General features: G+C 36.4%; 2 protein-coding genes across 2 annotated transcripts; both read left to right on the top strand.

Moving 5' to 3' along the window:
• Window positions 1–5,584: 5,584 nt before the first annotated feature.
• On the top strand, window positions 5,585–11,061 carry mob3c (MOB kinase activator 3C). Its single transcript, XM_055185210.2, has 4 exons — window positions 5,585–5,885; window positions 7,919–8,436; window positions 9,534–9,736; window positions 9,945–11,061. Exons 2-4 carry the CDS (start codon window positions 8,019–8,021, stop codon window positions 9,972–9,974), a joined length of 651 nt encoding a protein of 216 aa, XP_055041185.1. The 5' UTR covers window positions 5,585–5,885; window positions 7,919–8,018; the 3' UTR covers window positions 9,975–11,061.
• Window positions 11,062–11,482: 421 nt separating this feature from the next.
• Window positions 11,483–18,146, top strand: mknk1 (MAPK interacting serine/threonine kinase 1). Its single transcript, XM_055185209.2, has 13 exons — window positions 11,483–11,639; window positions 12,941–13,028; window positions 13,316–13,417; window positions 13,608–13,705; window positions 14,171–14,250; window positions 14,416–14,489; window positions 15,500–15,604; window positions 15,687–15,742; window positions 15,830–15,925; window positions 16,006–16,200; window positions 16,282–16,446; window positions 16,525–16,568; window positions 16,649–18,146. The coding sequence occupies exons 1-13, from the start codon at window positions 11,586–11,588 to the stop codon at window positions 16,839–16,841; spliced, it is 1,350 nt and encodes a 449-aa protein (XP_055041184.2). The 5' UTR covers window positions 11,483–11,585; the 3' UTR covers window positions 16,842–18,146.
• The last annotated feature ends 2,098 nt before the right edge of the window (window positions 18,147–20,244 follow it).

Here is a 20,244-nt window from a genome sequence, read left to right as displayed (position 1 = left end):
AGTATTTCGGTTTAATTCTCGTTTAAGTTTAAACATTTATTGCAGAGCTGGAGCTTGAGTTCCTTCAGACAAGCCAAAAGTGGTTGTAGGCTGCTTTGGTCATTATGTTTTAATGGGAAATAAAGCCGTGTTGATAGTGTGTGTGGGATTCATTGGTTTCTTCAGTTTGTAAAGAAACAAATGCATTTGCACAAAAAATACAAAATTTGGTCTACAAAACTATTATAGGCAAAGACATTTAGGCACACACCTTTTGTCTTAAAGTGACTGTTTTGAAAAAGAATCATGCAAAACAGGAAGGGTAAATTCCAAACCAAGAGTAATTTTAACGAGGAGCCCAGACAACAATGGGGAAAACAGAGTGAGCATTTATGGAGAGGAGATAATCATTGGGATCGCTGGCAGGTGAGGGTGATTACAGACACAAAACAGGTGAGGGAGCATGAGGATAATGGGTAATGTAGTCCAGAGGGAGATAAACTGTGAAAATAAGGGAAACAGACAGGAAAACAGACTGGGAGCATGACAGTACTCCCCCTTCCCAGAAGGCACATCCTCGGGCCAATACCAAAACATGGATAGAGAGTACATCCGAGGGATGGTGGGCATTCTGGAGACTGATGGAGGAAAGATGGACAGGTATCCTACAGGATGGTGTACTCTGCACCGGGAGTCAGGGAGGTGCAGCCCGCACCAGGGGATAGGGAAGACAGAAGGCGTCCATTGCCTTAGCCTCTGGCTCCGAGTCCGACACCCCTCTGGCTTTGCCACTGCAGGAGAACGAGCATGCACCTTACAGAGTTCAGGAAGATAAACGGGCTCCTTAATAAATTAAGGGCAGAGCATAGGCTTTTTACTGAGTTCAGGGCAGCGAGTGGGCTCTTAGTTTGGGACAGTGAGTGGGCTCCAGGCTGTGCTCAGGAAAACGAGTGGATTCAAGAGCATACACTTTGGATTCTTTGGGGAACTCTGGAGCAGACTCTTGGGGAACTCTGGGAAAAATGCTCATCTGGAGAAAAAATAACCTTGGCCTGGACTGGGGTGGACTCAAATAAAAGACTGGAGCAAACTTGAATTGGACAGGACTGGATTCAGGTTGTATATGGACTGGAGTTAGCAGTGGCGGCCGGTTACTGCTTTTTTCGAGTGTGCTCGTCGATGCGAAGTTCGTCACAACATGTATGTAGCCCGTCAATGTGTGTGGTTTGTAATTTCAAAATATGTGTTCTGCGAGTCGAATGAACCTATTTGCATCACGTGTCTTGTCAAAAAAAGTGCCCGCTGCAGACGCGTCTCAAGGGTTTATGACAAAAGAGACGCTCGCGTTTGCCAGATACTCTCATAATGAGTGTCTTGCGTGTATTTTGTAGACGTGAGCGTCTCTTTTATCATAAACGGTTTTGACGCATGTGCAGCACGTGATGCCCATGGTTCACATGACGTAACAAACACATATTTTGAAAACACGAGCAACACACATGACACTCCGAACGCATATTTTGAATTTCCGCCCCTCGGATGAGAAGTCGCGAGCCACCACTGGGATGGGCCACTGTGAGGACTGGACATGGAGTTGGGAGGAGTTCACTTACAACTTACATCAGGAGTAGAAACAAATCCTCATCCAGTCCCATCCAAAAGCATGCAATAAGCACAAAATTACTCCATCTTACCAGATGGGAAAGTCCAAAAATTCCCCCACATACATTATTGCTCCAGAGACCTTCCGTTTTGGTGGAAAGGAAGGTCTGCCAAAAGGAAGTGGTCCTTAGGGGAAATCAAATTATGTTGTCAGCGGTGCGGCCTGGTCTTCTGTCAGAGTATTGACTATGATAACAAATGATAACATATAGATGATCACAGGGAGTGTTTGGTTTAAGTGTAAATGTGTAGTTTATATATTTCATACTGGGTGCTATTTTGTCTATTAGCATAGCTGCCTGCCTTTCTGTCTGTCTGTTTGACTATTTATCTCTGTATTCGTCTGTCTGTTCTATCATCAATTCTTTCCTTAGGGCTTTGTTGCACATTCTTGAAAATTTTCATTCTGCAAGCTGTGGTATGCAACTTAATACTACAACATTAAATATTTGTGTTGTAACTGCAGGAATAGGGGCTGTTCCCAACCCTGTTACCCTTATTCAAATAAACAAAGCCTGTTGTATATTGGAGCTTATACAAGCTATTTTGTTTTGTTTTTGCCAGCACATGTTATTGTCGTACATGCCACAAAGGTCATTCAGAATGGCATATATTTCTAATTAGGGAAATTGTAACATGCATATATAACAGGTGCAATAACCAGCAAAGATTAGATCAGTTTAAAAAGGTGTCAGGGCAATAGTTGAAATAGTTTAGCAAAAAATAGTGTTATTAAGAGTACTGTTTAATCAAAAACTTGTGTTTAGGTTCACAAAGGAACACTTTGTACTTGTTTGTATTCAGAGGTAATTACAGTTTATTAACTTCAGACATAATGGGGCTGTTTCCCGGACAGGGCTTATCCTAGTCCCAGACTAAGATGCATGTTTGAGCTGCCTTATTTTTAAAACACATGGTACTGATGTATCTTAACATATATCAGTGCCATTGTTTTGTCTCAAGATGCACACCATGTATTGTTTTATGTAAGGATTGTTTGTCAAAACTACTTAAATGTTATAATAGCTAAGGCCTAGTCCTCAATAAATCTAAACCCTGTCCTGAAAACCACCCCAATGTTGCATAGAAAGTCTTAAATAACCTTTCTAAGACATGTTGTGCATAAATTATACATTTTCTTTTGCAAACATAGTATTTGACTTCAGGGTCCCATGTATTATGTAAATAAGATGGCACGAGCAACCAACGCCCAAATCAACCAGAGGAACCAACGATTTTGGAGCTCAGCAAAATGCCTTAATGTAAATGAAACATCTGGTTTTAGGTCATAAATCAGCCAAAATGGCATAGCCGGGGTAAGATGCTTTGCATCACAACAAAACGTGCAACAAAAGTTCATGTGCAAACAAACTGGAGACTGTGTGAGGTATTTTCTGTTCAGATTACAAAGATCATCAACAAAAGCACAACAAGTTTAACAAACTCTAATGATAATATTGGAAAAACGTCTAAAGTTTGGCTAAAGATTGGGAGCATCAAAGTTTTCACATTAATTTCAATCTTTGACATGACCATACTCTGTCAATATTAAAGATTTCCACTGTATGCTCTTTAGGATCATTTTATGTAAAGGGTACATCATTTTAGCTGGGTTAATTTATATAATTTATCATTAATATATTTCTTTATTGCTTTCTGTGAATTAAAATTTACACATCAAAAATACAACACACACACACAAGCACCATTTGACCTGGAATGAAGCAGAGTAACAGACACATATGCATTGTAAAGGTAGGAAAATGAAAAAAAGCGTTTTTGTACAGTACAGTGATACAGAAAATGCATTTATCAAGAACAGATAGTAACTGACTCATCAGTTGAGGAAGAGCTTTAAAGGACAGAAATAGAAAATGTTTAATTGCTATAATTTTAGGGTACACATTAGGGTGATTTTAGGGAGTGGTTGTGGTTTTTACAATCAGCAGTTGTAAGATGAAATGTGGAGCAGGGATTAGATAGAGACTGACACACTCTAGACACAGTTAATCCGTGTTTTTAAATCATTTTAAGAAGTAGCTTATCTTAACATAATTCAAATAAATGAATGTGTCTTTTGCCAAGTATTAATAGCATTCTGCCCCATCACGCATGAAGAGTTGATTTTAAAGTGATGTTCACCCTAAAATGAAAATAAGCCCATATTTTCTTCACCCTCAAGCAATCCAAGGTGTATATGACTTCCTTCTTTCAGCCAAACATGGTCCGTTTAACAATTTTACATTTCCTTTGGTGTGTAACTGTGTAGTACATGTTAACCATATTATGCAAAAGGTATACCCCAAAGTAAACGATGACACGAGTTATCATCTCCAATGTTAATCTATTTTTTTGGACTACAACAAACATAAGGATTGTATCAGTTTACATTATCATAATTCCTCCCGCTTCGGACTCTCAACCTGTAAGTTAACTCCTGTTAGCATTGCATTGTGAGCGAACATGGTAAGGAGCGTCACATTTTCGTCTGATGTCAGAGATATTGAGGTCAATCACAATGTACAGGTTAGCTGGCCAATCAGGGACAGTTTTGTATAAAATTTTTGCGTTTCAGGAAGACAGGGAAATCTGAAGCTACAAAAGAACGGTATGTGGAAAATAATGTGTTTTTAACCATAAACCATGCAAACACATTGTATTATACTAAATACACAAAATTACATTATTTTTTAGCAATGAAATAGGTGCTCTTTATATAATATAATATAAGATAGTGCCCAATTTTAAAGCTCCAGAAAGCACATTCATCAATCAAAAACTAATCCATACAGATATTAAATGTTTTCTGAGGTGAAGCGATGGGTTTTTGTAATGTTCGATCAGAGGTCAACCTTCTACCTAACCTCAACTCTCTTGTGAATGCATAAAGTTTGAAATGTAAATGTTTCTCTAAGAAATCTTATTGCTTTGTCTCAGGAAGCATTTAATGGATTCGTTTTTAATTGATGCACTTTTTGAAACTTTAAAAATGGGACACTATCCAATGTCATTATAAAGCTGAAAAGAGGTTGTAACAGTAAAAATCTACTTTGATATTTTGAGTGACTTGTTTCAACTGGTTATGGTGAATTGATAAATATTAGGACACTAACATTAATTGATCAAGTTTAATAGGACAACACAAAAGTTGATGCATATAGATAACTTAATTTTATTGAGTATAACAGGCACACTATTTTTACAGTGTGTTTGTGAAATCCAGGCTAAAGTCTCATAATCTCATTTTGAGATCAGGAGCTTCAAAGTTTGATTTTACTCAATGATTTCACATTGATTTCAATCTTTGACATGATTGTCAGTGGTCAGTGGTTATATTTTCACAGAATGTTCTTTATATTATGTTGAGTGATTTGATGTAGAAAACATTAAATCACGATGAATTCAGCAAAAGAAACGCAATATTTCCATCTAGTGGTTAGTAATTGTCATTACTTTAGTAGGGCATTGTGTTCAGACAGGGAGCATCTTTTCTTAAATTCTTGACTTTTGTAAATTATACATATTTCCGTACAGTTTGACGTTAAAACATATAATCAGTATTAAAAACAAATGTAACTTACTTTTTTTCTCAAAAAAAAAAAATTAATGGTGAACAAAATTCAGTTAAAGTTAATAAGTAAATCTTGACGCTGAATTCTAAACTTTTTTTAACTTTTAAATGTTTAATTTTTTTCCTGAAAGGAAGTTTTGAATAAAAAGTTGGGTTAATGGTCTTTGAATCCCAGCAGTCCAGACTCATCCTGAGATACAGTCTTCTTATCTTAAGTCTACATACTTTCATACTGAAACCTAAACACATTTGAGTTTAAGGAGGTGTGGTTTGTGGGCAGGGCAAAGGATGTGGCTTGATGTAGTACTGGACTTCACAGACTACTGCTGCTGCTCCTCCCACCACCAATGAAATCTTCCCTTTTAACTTCATACAGCCCCAAACACACACGACACGACACGCATACACAGACACACAAAAAACAGAAGGGCCTACCAGACAAAATCAGGATATGACATCATTCACAGGATAGGGAAGCCACAAAACTTTTCTATTTGTGTTGATCTTTTCGTATTCTAGAGAGGTTTTCGTGCAGTACATGAGTGAAAAGTTAAAGGTTTCTTACAGGATAGTTTGGATTTACACTCTGCACTCTTGGAGAAAACAGGAATTCTTCTCAGGTTTCCCACAGATCCCTCAACATTCCAAGTGTCTTCAGTGGGACTAAATTCAGGTACAGTATAGGGAAGAGTTTGCCTTTTCTCTCTATCCTTTCACTTTTCTTGTATCTGCTCTCATTCACGAAATAGCCCTTTTTTCAACATTGTACATTTTCTGGAGTTACGTTAGATCTCATGTGATGTGGGGGAAAGAGTAAGCGTGATCAGACATGCCAGTGTTTGACGTGACTGGAGGGGGTGGACAGAAAATTCTTCTGTGCAACAAATCCATTCATCTTTCAGTCATTGTATCGTTAAAGACAACTCTTTTTGGTTTATGAACAGGCTAGTATTGTCTTTATTATATTGTCTACTATTGATTCTCAAGGAAAGAGGAGATTGATTAGAAACAATATGAGGTATTGTTTAGATTACGATGAATTGATGCAATGCCTCTAAACCCACCTCTTTCAAAAATGAGATAATGATATTAACCAGATGCTCTCGGCACGTATTACATCATCAAATAGTTTTGCCTAAAATATGCTCAATCAGGTCATTTAGAAATACTGGTTTGTTGGCAGAATCCATTAAAAAATATTATTTTACAAGAAAACGCTCAGTTGGATTATGCATGAGCTCCTGAATTAATAAACAAAGTTTTAAAGAGGAAAAAGACATTTTAATAAAACAAAGTGTGCAAATTATAATTGTAACAATTATATATATTTTTTTCAAATTAAGATCCCTGTGAAACTGATGTCAGAATACTATAAAATACATAATGAGAACAGACACAAGTGCTAAAAAAGTGTATAAAATATTACTGCATATATTAATTCTGGCTAAATGCTAAATAAACTAATCCTCAAAAGCCTTATATATATATATATATATATATATATATATATATATATATATATATATATATATATATATATATATATATATATATATATATATATATATATATATATATATATAGTATTTATATGTAGTATTTATATATAGTATTTTTATGTGTAGCTTATATATATATATATATATTAGTATTTTTAAATAATTGATTTAACAATTTTGTTCAGTTTTCTAGTAACCACATCTCACATTCACTGTATGGGAGGAGCGAGAAAAAGGAAAAGAACAACAAGACTTATCAAAAAACAAAACAAAGGGAGGATGAACTCAGAAACACAGATACTGCAGTTAAATCAATACAGAGACGCAGTATCTGACCTTAAAACTAAAGAGATATCCAAAAATATCACATTTTAGCCATGTAGGAACGCAGGAAAACTGTGTTAATAAACCAAGCTTTCGTCTTTTAAAGGCCAAAGGCCCAATGGTTTGTGCTGTGATCGGTTGTGTTTTAAAATAATTTATCTTTAGCAGGAGCAAAGAAGTCTTCAGAAAATCTTTTTTTTATATTTTCGCTCATTAATTTTTTTAATAACATTATTAAAAAGAAATTAATCCAACAATGTTTTGTTAGGCGTATTATGGATATTATCATAAATGTCATTTCGCTCTTTAATAATGTGCGCTGTATATGATAATAGACCTCCCAACCCATTGACATTTTCTGTGTGCACGTAGAAAATGCCAAATCCATTTAAGGTTTTAATTGCACATAAACGCAGCATAATAATTGTAATGCTATTCCCTAAATAGACCACCAGATCATTTTATTTGTGTTGTGGCATATTATGACAAACTCACCAGAAGTGATTTAACTTAAAACTGTTAGTTGTAAAGTACAAAACAAAACAGAAGATATATAATAATACAGAGGCTAAAGATGATCTATACTTTTGCAAATATTCAATAATACAGTATAATGTGATGATCATGTGACTTCCATGTAAGGGGATCCGTGGTGTATGTAAAAACGTCTCATTTTAAGGTAATAAAAACAATACAGTTTACTTTGTAAGGTCTTTATACACCACTGATAATATAGTTATGTATATTATTTTATATTGCATTTCTGTCAAGAGATCCTCTTAAAAGTTACACATTGCTCCTTTAAATGATCTCTCTAAAATATCTATTTTGTTGTGGGTGGCATTTAGGGGCATAACTTTACTCTTTTCTTTTTGCTCTTTAGAAAATTCCCCATTTGATGGGACTGTGGCCCAGTGAATGACTATGAAAAATCCAGATCCTGATTGGTAGCTGACTCCATCATCACCCTCCAGAGACCAGCGATGGATTTTTGCTTGGGCCAGGTTTTCAGCAAAGATAAGACATTTCGGCCCCGAAAGCGTTTTGAACCTGGAACACAGCGCTTCGAACTGTACAAAAGAGCCCAAGCTTCATTGAAATCAGGCCTTGACCTTAGGAAAGTCGTGCAGCTGCCAGAAGGGGAGAACATTAATGATTGGATAGCCGTGCACGTCGTGGATTTCTTCAATCGTATCAACCTCATCTATGGGACGGTCAGCGAGTTCTGCACCGAGAAGAGCTGCCCAATTATGTCTGGCGGACCACGTTATGAATACAGGTGGCAGGATGGAGATCAATACAAGAGGCCCACCAAACTGCCTGCTCTTGTATACATGAGCCTTCTGATGAACTGGATCGAATCGCTTATTAACAATGAGGACATCTTTCCTACAAGAGTAGGTGTGTGAAATACAAAATGTTGATTGTGTGATTGTGTAATCTGATGTATTTCCGAGTACAGCAGGATATTCAAAAACAAACAATAGGAGACCGGACTTCATTTTATCCTTCGGGAATTGACTGGACATTATATGCTTGAATGCAGCAATGTGGTGGGAAAAGTAATAAGCAAGTTTTGACAAAGGATAGCTACATACACTGTTAAAAGATGTCATTGGAACAGTACCCTTCAAAAGGTCCTAATATTTACCAATTAAGTACAGATATGTACCTTTGATATTAAAGGGACACTCCACTTTTTTTAAATATGCCCATTTTCATGAAAATTGCTTATTTTCCGGCTCCCTTAGAGTTAAACATTTGAATTTTACCGTTTTGGAATCCATTCAGGTGATCTCCGGGTCTGGCGCTAGCACTTTTAGCATAGCTTAGCATAATCCATTGAATCTGATTAGACCATTAGCATCATGCTAAAAATAACTAAAGAGTTTCGATATTTTTTCTATTTAACACTTGACTCTTCTGTAGTTACATCGTGTACACTGACGGAAAATTAAAAGTTGTAATTTTCTAGGCAGATATGGCTAGGAACTATACTAGCGTAATAATCAAAGACTTTGCTGCCGTAACATGGCTGCAGCAGGCGTAGTGATATTACGAAGCAGCCAAAATAGTCCCCTTAGTTACTTTCAATAGCAGGGGACTATTTTCAGGTATTGCGAAACTCTTTGGTTATTTTTTAGCGCGATGCTAATGGTCTAATCAGATTCAATGGATTATGCTAAGCTACGCTAAAAGTGGTACTGCCAGACCTGGAGATCAGCTGAATGGATTGTTTAAGTTGTTAGAGAAAAAAATGTTTCACAAAAGCTTGTGTGGTATATTAAGCAATATAAATATATTTACAATTATTAAACAAAAGAATTTAATAAAAAATGCAACAGTACAAAATTTCTGTGTTGATACCAATATTTGATTATTTTGAAAGACAACTGCTTTTTTACACTTAGTGGGAATAATTTTTATTTGCCAATACCAATTATACCCTAATATTAATATACGATAAACGAGTGACACTATTGTTCTTCTATTTGCAGGAATCCCTTTTCCCAAAAACTTCCAGCAGGTTTGCAAGAAGATCTTAAGCCGGCTCTTTCGGGTCTTTGTACATGTCTACATTCATCACTTTGACACCATATGCAATATGGGAGCGGAAGCTCACATCAACACCTGCTACAAACATTACTATTACTTCATCTCTGAGTTCACTCTCATCGATCAGTCAGAGCTGGTGCCTCTGGTAAGAAAGATGTGTTTTCAATACAGCTATAGATCAGAGGTGTCAATGAGGGAGGAGGAGGATTGATAAATGACTAAATCCCTAAAACTGCTATTATTTATGTGTAAATGTTTTATATAAAACAGCTAAATGATGACAGTACATTGCTAATGTATACTGTATATATATATTTTTTATATATATAATAACTGTGTGTCTCTCTTTGCAGAAAGAAATGACAGAGAAGATCTGCCACTGAAAGAATGTGTTGAATGGATGTGCCTGCAAAACCACAAAATGTATATATGAGCCAGAAAAACAATCATTTCAAACTTTCAGAACAATATGTGAAGTCTGATATGAGATTAGAGACTCTTAAGTGAGCAAACTGCAGTATGAAACATGTATTTCGTGTCCTTTAATTCTATGTGTGTCTTCTAAAGGCAGCACAAACTTAAATGTCAACAATTACAAATTTGTTATCTTTGTATTGGAGTATTGGTATGAAATGCTGACTTGAGTTGTTAGTGTTCTGCATACATTTCTGAGAATTTCATAATGTGATATTTATCTTTAAGGGGAGGGAAATTTGATATTGCATGTTTTAACCTCTGTTGTGAGACTGTAATGGTTCAAGTCAACCTGATAAACAGGTTCAAGTTGTTATATTCTTGCGCTGTCGTGTCTGTATGGGGGCAGAAGCCTTGAGTAGCTTTACTTAACCAGGTTATGTGTTGCCTGTGACTGATAACGAACAGCGCCTAAATGTTTTGTTTATTTTGCATGCAAACAGATTTGAAATACATTTTCCAATTACTTTTCTTAAAAATGACTTATTTTCTTGTTAAGAGATAAAATGTTTGGATGGGATCTTGGAAACAGCCTACAAAGATTTTAATTTGCTTACTAACTAACATGCTTGTTTTGTAAAGTGCAACTGCAGATAGTATTTTAACCATCATTATTCTGATATTCATAATGTCCACACATTTTAACCCAGCATTGCGTCAAAAAGGGACAAACCCAACCAATTTAACCTATGTTGGGTTGTGTCAACCAAAATGTTTGGTTGTTTTACTTTTAACCCATTGCTGGGTCAAACATAAAAAAATATTTGCTTAATTTTACCCATTACTGGGTTCATCCCTTTTTCACACGACATTGGTTGAAAATCACCCAGCATTTTTTATAGTGTAAGTTAACATTTTATGCAGGTTATTATAAGAAGAGTATGCTAAGTATGTATGTGGTAAATGCAATACATTAAAATTCATTTTAATCGTTTTAATTATCTGCATAAGCTAAACACAAATGTAAATAAAGAACGAAAGCTCCTATTTTTAAAATTAGGGGTAAATTTTTCTTTTACAAAAAAAAAACTAAATTTTTTTTATATGGAAACTGTAAAAGGGAAGCGATACGTGGGAAAACTTTCCAGATACGAAAACACAATATTAAAATTAGATAACTCTAACTTTGAAACAACATTGAAAGTTAAATACCACAAACGAGTCTAAACAGAGGCCTAACATTTAATGTAACCAATACCAAAACATTATAATTCTTGTTCCACCTAAAACCCACAAGTGGCGCCCGGCCAAGAATAAAAGCAGCATTCCTTCACGAAATATGAATCGTACCGCAGGCACTTCATGAATATTCATTACATTGCGTTCTGCTTACGCGTTCATTCGTAAACCCATCTTGTGTCCAATCACGTGATAATTAATATTCATGAGCCGAGCCGTCGCCTATTATGATTGGTTAAAGTTTCAGCGTGCAACGTATCAGTGGGAGGGCGTTTGGCGCGTTTTAGGAGGCTGTGTTGCGGTTTTGTGTATGTTGTCCTCCCTCACTGTTGTTGCCGAGGATGATGGCGGAGGCAGTCACGGCACATCCACACTCATTCACCTGCAATTTCCAGGTTTGGTTTTTATTTTAGTATACGTGGCTGAGGTGTATAATGCCTGTTTAACACGCGCACCAGTAGCTCTGCTGAACCCAGCTCGCTGTGTGATTTATTAAAGTGGTTTGGGGGGTTCCTATAATGCGCGTCAGTGATTATTTAAATGTTTTGACCAGTCTGCATTTTTGGTCGCAAAAAACGCTTTTGTCTCTGTGCTTATTATAGACATTACGTTATGTTAAATATCAGAGGATTTTTACTTACCAAAACACTGCTCTTCTGTTAGGACTATTTCACGTTTGCTGCTGACGTTGCAATGCATTTATACTTGTTGCTTCATGTCATGTCTTAACTCATTTAACAGTTCATGTGTCACATCAGTTTCCTCTTAACACTTAACGTTACTGCTGACTGTTATTTTACATGGTAATATTTTCATTCCGAGACTCGAAGCAATGTTCCCGCCCATATCCAGTCATTAAATTTATCGGCATGCATGATATCGTCAAATGTCACCGTTATCCGTTTAATATCTCCTATCATTTGTTTCACTCGTTAATGCAAGTTTAATTTCTCCGTGGTTATGTAATACAAAAATATCCCGTTTTTTGAATATGCGGGATTTCCCCTTTCAGTGACATCAGCAAAGTGGCAATTTGACCAACATGTCATGTCACGACGGTATACAGCATAAACGGAAACTAGATTACTAAATAGCCAGCAGATAATTTTACCCTACCTACTTTAAGCTTGTTGTCACTAGATATCTATTTCAGGTCACACGCTTTTCTTGAGCCATGCAGTCGCGTGAATTCTGGAATGATCGTCTATGGGTTTTATTTTTAAGCTCGCGGACCTTCAAGCGCTTCATTGCTCGTGCCCGGTACTGACATGTATCGCGTAACAGTGCGCTTGCTCTCTCTGACTTATTTATAATGGTCAAATGGTGTGTATAAATAAATAAAAGTCCCATTTTGTACTAGCTGACAGATGAGAAAGCCGATTTGAAACATGAAAGCTCTGGTCAGAGTCTAAAATCTGATAAGTGCACAGTGCATACAAGTTGTACAGATAGTGACTCATACATGCAAACTTCCTTTTTCATGATGGTCATGTTTCAAATGTTGTACTATTCAGTACAAACTATTCATACATGGAGATTGTGACCATCTGGTTCACTGCATTCATTGTGAAAGCTCAGATAAACATTACTTAGTAATTACCCAACATCCTCTGTGTTTATCTGCATTACAGCTATCATCATTTATGTCACTGCCTGTCTTTTTTTGTTTTGTTGTGTGTAATTTTCTTTTTAACAGATAACCAGTAGTGCTCTGGCATCTGGCCAGGTGGAGAGCCGTGGTCCGCACTCGTATGCTTCCCTCAACGCCTCCCAAACCACCACAGGTACGTCTGCATATAGCTGATCATCTGAAAGCACCTCTTCCAAAACCTAAATTCTGTCCACGTCTTATAGCTAAAGTGTGTGTGAAACGTAACTGTAAAAATAAGTTTTAAACTGATTTACCAGACCTGATTTTCCAGTATGCCATTGGTTCAATATTATGTTTGGCTGCTTGGCATGCTCAAATTTTTAGGGAAACACACACTTAAGCTTTAAACTGAAATAAAATCAAAGGTCTGGCAAATATCTAAGATCCTGTGATTTAAACAAGTGTGTTTCTAATGTTTAGGAATGGACAACAGTCAACCGGTCAACATCACAGACCCTGGTACACGCCGAAAGAAGAAGAGAAGAACTCGGGCCGCAGACAGTTTCACGGGCAAATTTAGTGGTAATTAGCCAAAGCAGTACATCACATATAGATTTATAACCAAACAGATGCTCCTCTAAACATCTTTATGGTCTTTATTTATTCCTATCATTACGCTCTGTGGTTTATTATCAGCATTATTTTGACTTTATAGACTTCCTGTTCAGGGCAGGCCAGTGTGAGTAAACTCTGCTGTGTTTGTTTGCTGTAGATCTGTACAGGCTGACTGATGAGCTGCTTGGTCAGGGGGCTTATGCTAAAGTCCAGGGATGTGTGAGTTTACAGAATGGCAATGAGTATGCTGTGAAGGTGAGATAAACTTGGTCAATTTCTATAAAATAGTGACAAACATAAAGGTGCGTTGTGTAACTTTTAGAATTATCTCTTGACAATATAATACAATGTAATATACATAACTATATTTTCAGTGGTGTCTAAAGACCGTACAAAAAGAACTGTATTGTTTTAATTCCCTTACAATGAGTTGTTTTTATCTACATACACCGTGGGCCCCTTTACATGGACGTCGCCATTTTGCATGTCGCCATGTTTCTAAAGTATAACTATATAACTCTTCTATAGAGTGTGTTTTATCATTACATTGTCTCAGACGATGACATGTTTGTCCTGTGGCAGCTACCGTAGCTTAACTATGTGTTTCGAAAGTTCTAAAAATGTACAGAGTGGACCTTTTAAATGTTTAATATAAATATTACTTTTTAGTTAAACAAACTAAATAAATGATGTTGCGTAAAACATGGTTTTGTTTTGTAGATAATTGAGAAGAATGCAGGTCACAGTCGCAGTCGAGTTTTCAGAGAGGTGGAGACGCTATACCAGTGCCAAGGAAATAAGTTAGTTCTTCTTGCTCACTAGTAATTACACTTAAATGAGTATATAAGAATTTATTGTGATTGTTTTTCGGAATAGTTACAGGTATGCACTATTATAAAAAGCAACAAATAGTAAATTATTAAAAGTGCAATTGTTAATCATATGTGCTTTATGTGTTTCTGCAGGAACATTCTAGAACTTATTCAGTTTTTTGAAGATGACAGCGGTTTTTATCTGGTTTTTGAGAAGTTACGAGGAGGTACAGTTAAAAATTCCCTCACAAATATCAGTATTCAGTATGTTTATGTTAACATTTAGTATATATGTATTAATATTATAGTATATATAGTAAGGATGCACTGAAACAAAATTTCTGTGCCGATACTAATATTCGGTCACTTAGTTTAGCTTTTTACTCTTTTGTGCCACTTTTTTGTCATTTCTTCTTGTGTTATAAATCCAGCGCATTATCAGCAGCACCTCTCTCTTCCTTTGAGATTGTGTTAAATAACCATGATTATGATTTACCATCATAATAGTATTTCTTTTTTATATAAAATAATCGTGATTATAATTTCCCCCATAGTCGAGAAGCACTATTTATCCTCCAATTTAAAATAATCACACAGTATGAGTTCTGATGCATTTTGATCCATCACCTTATGATTAAAGGATATAATCTGCCCTGGTCCAATAGTGGGAAATTTGCCTTTATTTGCCGATATCGATTATAGGCCGATATATCTGTGCATTCCTAATTTATAGTATAGTAGTTCTGTATATTTGAACTTTTATTACAGGTATTTTGGGCAGTACTGACCAAAATTCATATATCTGTAATATTGGGCTGGATTAAAAAAAAATACCTTTTGTATTTCCTGTGAAGTGGAATCAATGTTTACATGCAAGTCAAAGCCTCATGTAAGATGTCACAATCACTTTTATTGAAACTGTGTATGATAAAAATAAAATTCAAAGAGGTTTTCAAACAGGCAGAAAAATACAGCTGCACAACATGCAAACTGGTTGGAAAGCTTACGTTTAAGCTTTCGTTTGTACATTTCTGGCATTTCAGTTCTGTTTCGAAGAACGAGGGACATATGAGACCATACCGATATATGTGGTATTGTCTCTGATATATTATCGAAACTTGATATACCGTCCAGTCCTATATAATTTGTATATTTAGTATAGTGTATACATAGTATAGTAATTCAGTATATTTGTTGTAGTTTTATTTCATTATTTCTCAATCGTTCTCTCTGTCAGGTTCCATTTTAACCCACATCCAGAGTCGAAAATACTTCGATGAGAGAGAAGCTAGTCATGTAGTCAGAGATATAGCACACGCCCTGGACTTTCTGCACAACAAAGGTAAACACTATTGTTTAACTCCGCTGACCATTGCACACACTGTGTTTGTTTACTAAAAACTCATCTTGCTCTCCCTTCACAGGAATTGCTCACAGAGACCTCAAGCCTGAAAATATCCTGTGTGAATATACAGATAAGGTAACTCATCTTATAAAATGTATGTGAGCACATGATCATTAAGATCTAGTCAGTCCTTAGTGTAATATTGTATGTGCTCATGTTCAGGTGTCTCCTGTGAAGATCTGTGATTTTGATCTTGGCAGCGGAGTAAAGCTGAACAGTGCCTGCACCCCAATAACCACCCCTGAGCTCACCACGCCGGTAAACATGACCTCAGATGTGCTCTCAAAATGTCGAGTAAACTAGCAGTAGCACATTTTGATCTATGAGTTCTTCTGTAGTGTGGTTCGGCAGAATACATGGCACCCGAGGTCGTTGAGGTTTTTACGGATGAGGCTTCGTTTTATGATAAGCGGTGTGATCTGTGGAGCCTTGGGGTTATTCTCTACATCCTGCTTAGCGGTAGTCCCCCCTTCACGGGCCACTGCGGCACCAACTGCGGCTGGGAACGAGGAGAGACCTGTCGTGCCTGTCAGGTAAGAAACGCTAACATGCAAATAAGCAACGGATAGATTATCCACCCGAGGGATTTAACATTGCTGTACTCTTTTCTTCAGAATAACTTGTTTGAGAGAATTCAGGAAGGAAAGTATGAATGCAGAGATGGAGTTTGGGCTCAGATTTCGGACGATGCCAAAGATCTGATCTCACGTCTGCTGGTGCGAGACGCCACTCTACGACTGAGTGCCGCTCAGGTCCTGAAGCACCCTTGGGTACAAGGGGTGAGTTTTTTGCTCTAGTTTTATCAAAGCCTTTTGGACTAAATCTTTCAAATTAATCACTTTTTTAATATGTTTCAGAATGCACCTGAAAGATTTCTTCCAACTCCTCGTGTTCTCCAAAGGTACTTGAGTTCATTTTATTTAAGTTACGTTGGGTTGGGTTCTGCAATGTTTCTAAGCATCTCTTCTGTTGAACTTGCAGAAACTGCAGCACTAAAGACCTCACGCAGTTCGCGGCCGAAGCCATCGCATTCAACCGGCAACTATCTCAGCAAGAAGAAGAAGAGCAAGAGGATTTTGGGGCTGTTGTCTGCTCTATGAGACTTTCACCACCCTCCAACTCTAGATTAGCACGTCGCCGAGCACAATCTCAGGCACTACGCACCAATACCTGACACCATTGCACAGGTGGTCAAATGATGCACATACACACCTAATATGATGCATTATATGTTGCATACACGCATATACGTTCTCTGCTAAGCAGCATAGCGTCTGTCTATCTGTAAAGCACACTAACCCATACACAACACTTAAAGTGCTGAATGCCAACCTGCAGCATAGGAGCTAACTAACTTTAAGTATGCACACAAGAAAACAAGCGCAGTCTTGCATAGAATTTGCTTCAGGGTTACTCCTGGTGTAATGCATTTTATATGATTTAAGCATCTAAAACTGTGATTTATTTTTTATTATTTGGTATATTTAAATATTTATTAGAAAATACTTATGGCTGGAAGTGTTTCTCGGCTACATACGGTGTAAAAAAGGTGCTTGGATCTGAGGGAATTTATAGACGTATAGATTTTAGTTTTACCGTATCAGTGATTGTTTTAACTTTCCGTTTTTAAGTATTTTAAAGCCACTTAAATTAAGATATATTACTGTAAAGCACTGGACCACTTGTTTTTTTATCTTGTCAGTCATATTGATGAGTAAGAAACGTTTCGAGTCATGTGAAAAGCTGTGCTTCCTTATAGCAACATAGTTTAGAGGTTGATTTTCATGTCTAGATCTGTATGAATTATTATAATAACTTATGTGTCAATGCTCTTGAGAGATATGTAGCTTTATTTAATGTCCTGATAAGGTATTACAGCTATTCAGGTATTTGACCAGTTACTGTCAATAATATTACAAATGAATTATTTTTAGATTATATTTTTCATGTGCTTCTCTTATAGAGTTATGTTTTATTTTCATTAGTGTTAAAAATGATTTTGTTGTAAATGTGCAGTATTTTTGTAGGAAATTGATAAGAAAGTTATTTTTTTGCATTCAGTGGAAATTGTGCCATATTTTGGGGCAGAGTCTCCGATTTGCCTAACTTTGCAATTAATTTCCATTTGTATTATGAAATTATAAAGCATTATCTTATCCACTGCTCAAAATGCTACTTGGTAAGCATTTTGCTTATGCTTTTGGCTGTGAAAATTATGTATGCACATTTATGAGGATGTTCTGGGAAATGTTTAATATAGCAGGGGCGATATGATGTACTACCTCATATTAATGTCCTTTGTATTCTGTGCTTGTATGATGGTGATTTTACCTAAATTATATGAGTCTCGGTCTAAGTTCAGGATATTTATGGAATGCACATTATCCCTTCAAAACTTTGGGACTAATTGTAAGTTGGAGGTGTTTATTTGACTGTTCCAGTTTTGAAAAATAAAGTGGTTTACACTGAAACAAGGAAACTCTTCATTTGCATAACACTTAAACACCAACATTTTTTTTAGATCTAGTAACACATAACAGATATTCTAAACCGCCTATAATAATGGTGTTAACATACATTGTTTTAGACAGGGCTTTGAACCAGAATTTTTTCCCAATTGGTTTGTTCCGAACAGAAACAGTATTTTAACATTACCGGTTTTCGGTTCAACCCTAAAGTTGACATTCCTGAACCGGTTAGAACAAAAAATAAAATTCCCGAATCGGTTAATAACGTTCCATGTCAGCTGTGGGACATACAAATAAGTAGGCTGATCATTAGGACATTAAACTTAAATTATTAGTCTACATAATTTAACTTAGAAACTTATCTTGTCATCAAACATTAAAAAAGGCTACATTATGTAAGCGGCATAAATGTAATTCTGACATGCCTACATTTGTTGAGTGCACACACACACACATAGACGGAGGACGAATTCAAAACGGCGCTTCGGGAAGAAAATGCAGCATAAACAGTCACTCCACATTGTGTTGGATTTCAGTGCTTTATTTGCCAAATGTATTTTATACATGAAGAGTTCTGATCTTTGAAGGGCATAGGGATAATCACGTTTTATTGGAGTTGGACCGGACACATTCAAACACATGTGCATCTGTGCGTACAGAAAATTGTTCACTTTAGCGCCTTTTTGCGGTTAAATTGTTTAAAACCACTTAAGTGTGAACATTTGCAAGCCTTTGAGACGTGCAAATGATCAACTTTCACCAGATTTAAATTTGCGTATTAATCTGAACTGTGGCTCGTGATCTGTACGGATTACAGATCAACTGCGATACGTTACACCACTAATTAGTATTAAAAAAACATCTTGAGACACTTGGTAGCCTACAATATTAACCTCTGAGTAGACTACTTGCTGGTGGCAAGCTTCTCATTTCTCCGATGAGTCAACGGCGACCGGAAGTGAACTTCACCGAGTCATATTGCACAGAAATCTTGTCAAAGAACGGAAAAAATAACGGTATTAACCGGTTACCATTACTTTCAATAAACGGTTCTGTTCCGGAACATATATTTTTGGAAAGTCTCTGGTTTCGTTTCTGTTCCTTGCAAAACATCAAAAGTTCTAGTTTTTGTTCTGTGAACCGATTCAAAGCCTTGGTTTTAGATAATACTACTAGATTATTTTGATCGTATATTTACTATATGCATGACACTTTCTTTCCAGGTTTTACAACACATTTTATTCGTTTTCTGGCAATTAGATTCCTGACCTTGGGCTTGTCATGTTCTGCCTGTTAAGCTTCACCTTTATAATATTAGTGTTATGACAGTCCTCACCAACATACATATTTACACATATTTAGGGCTATATTGTACTTATTCACCTGTTACATCATTTCCATGGGAACAAATCAGGCCTTTGCTGATGCAACATCCAACAATTTCTGAATAAATAACCTATTTTTGCTGTCAGGATAATCTGTTATCATAAAACTATGACTATAGACAAATTAACCTACGCTTGTATGGATTCACATAATGTTTCATCAGATCATTCTTTCATTCATTATTCTTAATTTTTTTTAAACATTGTTCAAAATACATCTCATGTGAATGACTCCCTGAATGAACAATTTATTTTAAATTAAACATCAGAAAATGCACTTTTTAATGCTGCGAGTGCATATTATCTGTCCTCGGGGCACCTCAAAATAAATCCAACAGAGATATAAAAGGAGGGAGGGGTGCACAGAAGTGTGGTTTTATTAAACCATTTCTCAAGGTTGCGATGAAAGAAGCTTGATTTGAAAAGACTATTTTCATCCCTCAATGGCACTGCTGTGAAGGCAGACATAGCTCTTGTCATTGGACTGAACATGAGAGTGTGAAGGACAGGTTCTGCATGCTTTTCTTTTCTTTTCCTATAAATGTATTTACCTGTGTGGTTTTGTTTGAGTTGATTTGGTGCCTTGTGTAAGTTGTAATGTTTAGGGAGACGTGAGGTTGATATGGATCTTTTAATCCGAGCGAGTACACAGTATATGCAGCTAAAGGGAACTCAACAGCGCCCCATGCGGTTGTGAAGAGAATGAGCAGAATATCAGGTCTGC

Source organism: Misgurnus anguillicaudatus, chromosome 14 (genome assembly GCF_027580225.2).
Source record: "Misgurnus anguillicaudatus chromosome 14, ASM2758022v2, whole genome shotgun sequence".
Taxonomy (NCBI): Eukaryota; Metazoa; Chordata; class Actinopteri; order Cypriniformes; family Cobitidae; genus Misgurnus; species Misgurnus anguillicaudatus.
The sequence above is the reverse complement of the archived record's forward strand: the minus strand, read 5'-3'. Positions and strand labels throughout refer to the sequence as shown.

Excerpts from the sequence above, each read along its gene's own strand:
- mknk1 (XM_055185209.2), top strand. The coding sequence starts at position 11,586 with ATGATGGCGGAGGCAGTCACGGCACATCCACACTCATTCACCTGCAAT. Across the intron at positions 14,490-15,499 it reads TTTTGAGAAGTTACGAGGAG|GTTCCATTTTAACCCACATC; the intron begins GTACAGTTAAAA and ends TCTCTCTGTCAG. Across the intron at positions 16,447-16,524 it reads AGCACCCTTGGGTACAAGGG|AATGCACCTGAAAGATTTCT; the intron begins GTGAGTTTTTTG and ends AATATGTTTCAG.
- mob3c (XM_055185210.2), top strand. The coding sequence starts at position 8,019 with ATGGATTTTTGCTTGGGCCAGGTTTTCAGCAAAGATAAGACATTTCGG. Across the intron at positions 8,437-9,533 it reads CATCTTTCCTACAAGAGTAG|GAATCCCTTTTCCCAAAAAC; the intron begins GTGTGTGAAATA and ends TTCTATTTGCAG. Across the intron at positions 9,737-9,944 it reads AGTCAGAGCTGGTGCCTCTG|AAAGAAATGACAGAGAAGAT; the intron begins GTAAGAAAGATG and ends CTCTCTTTGCAG.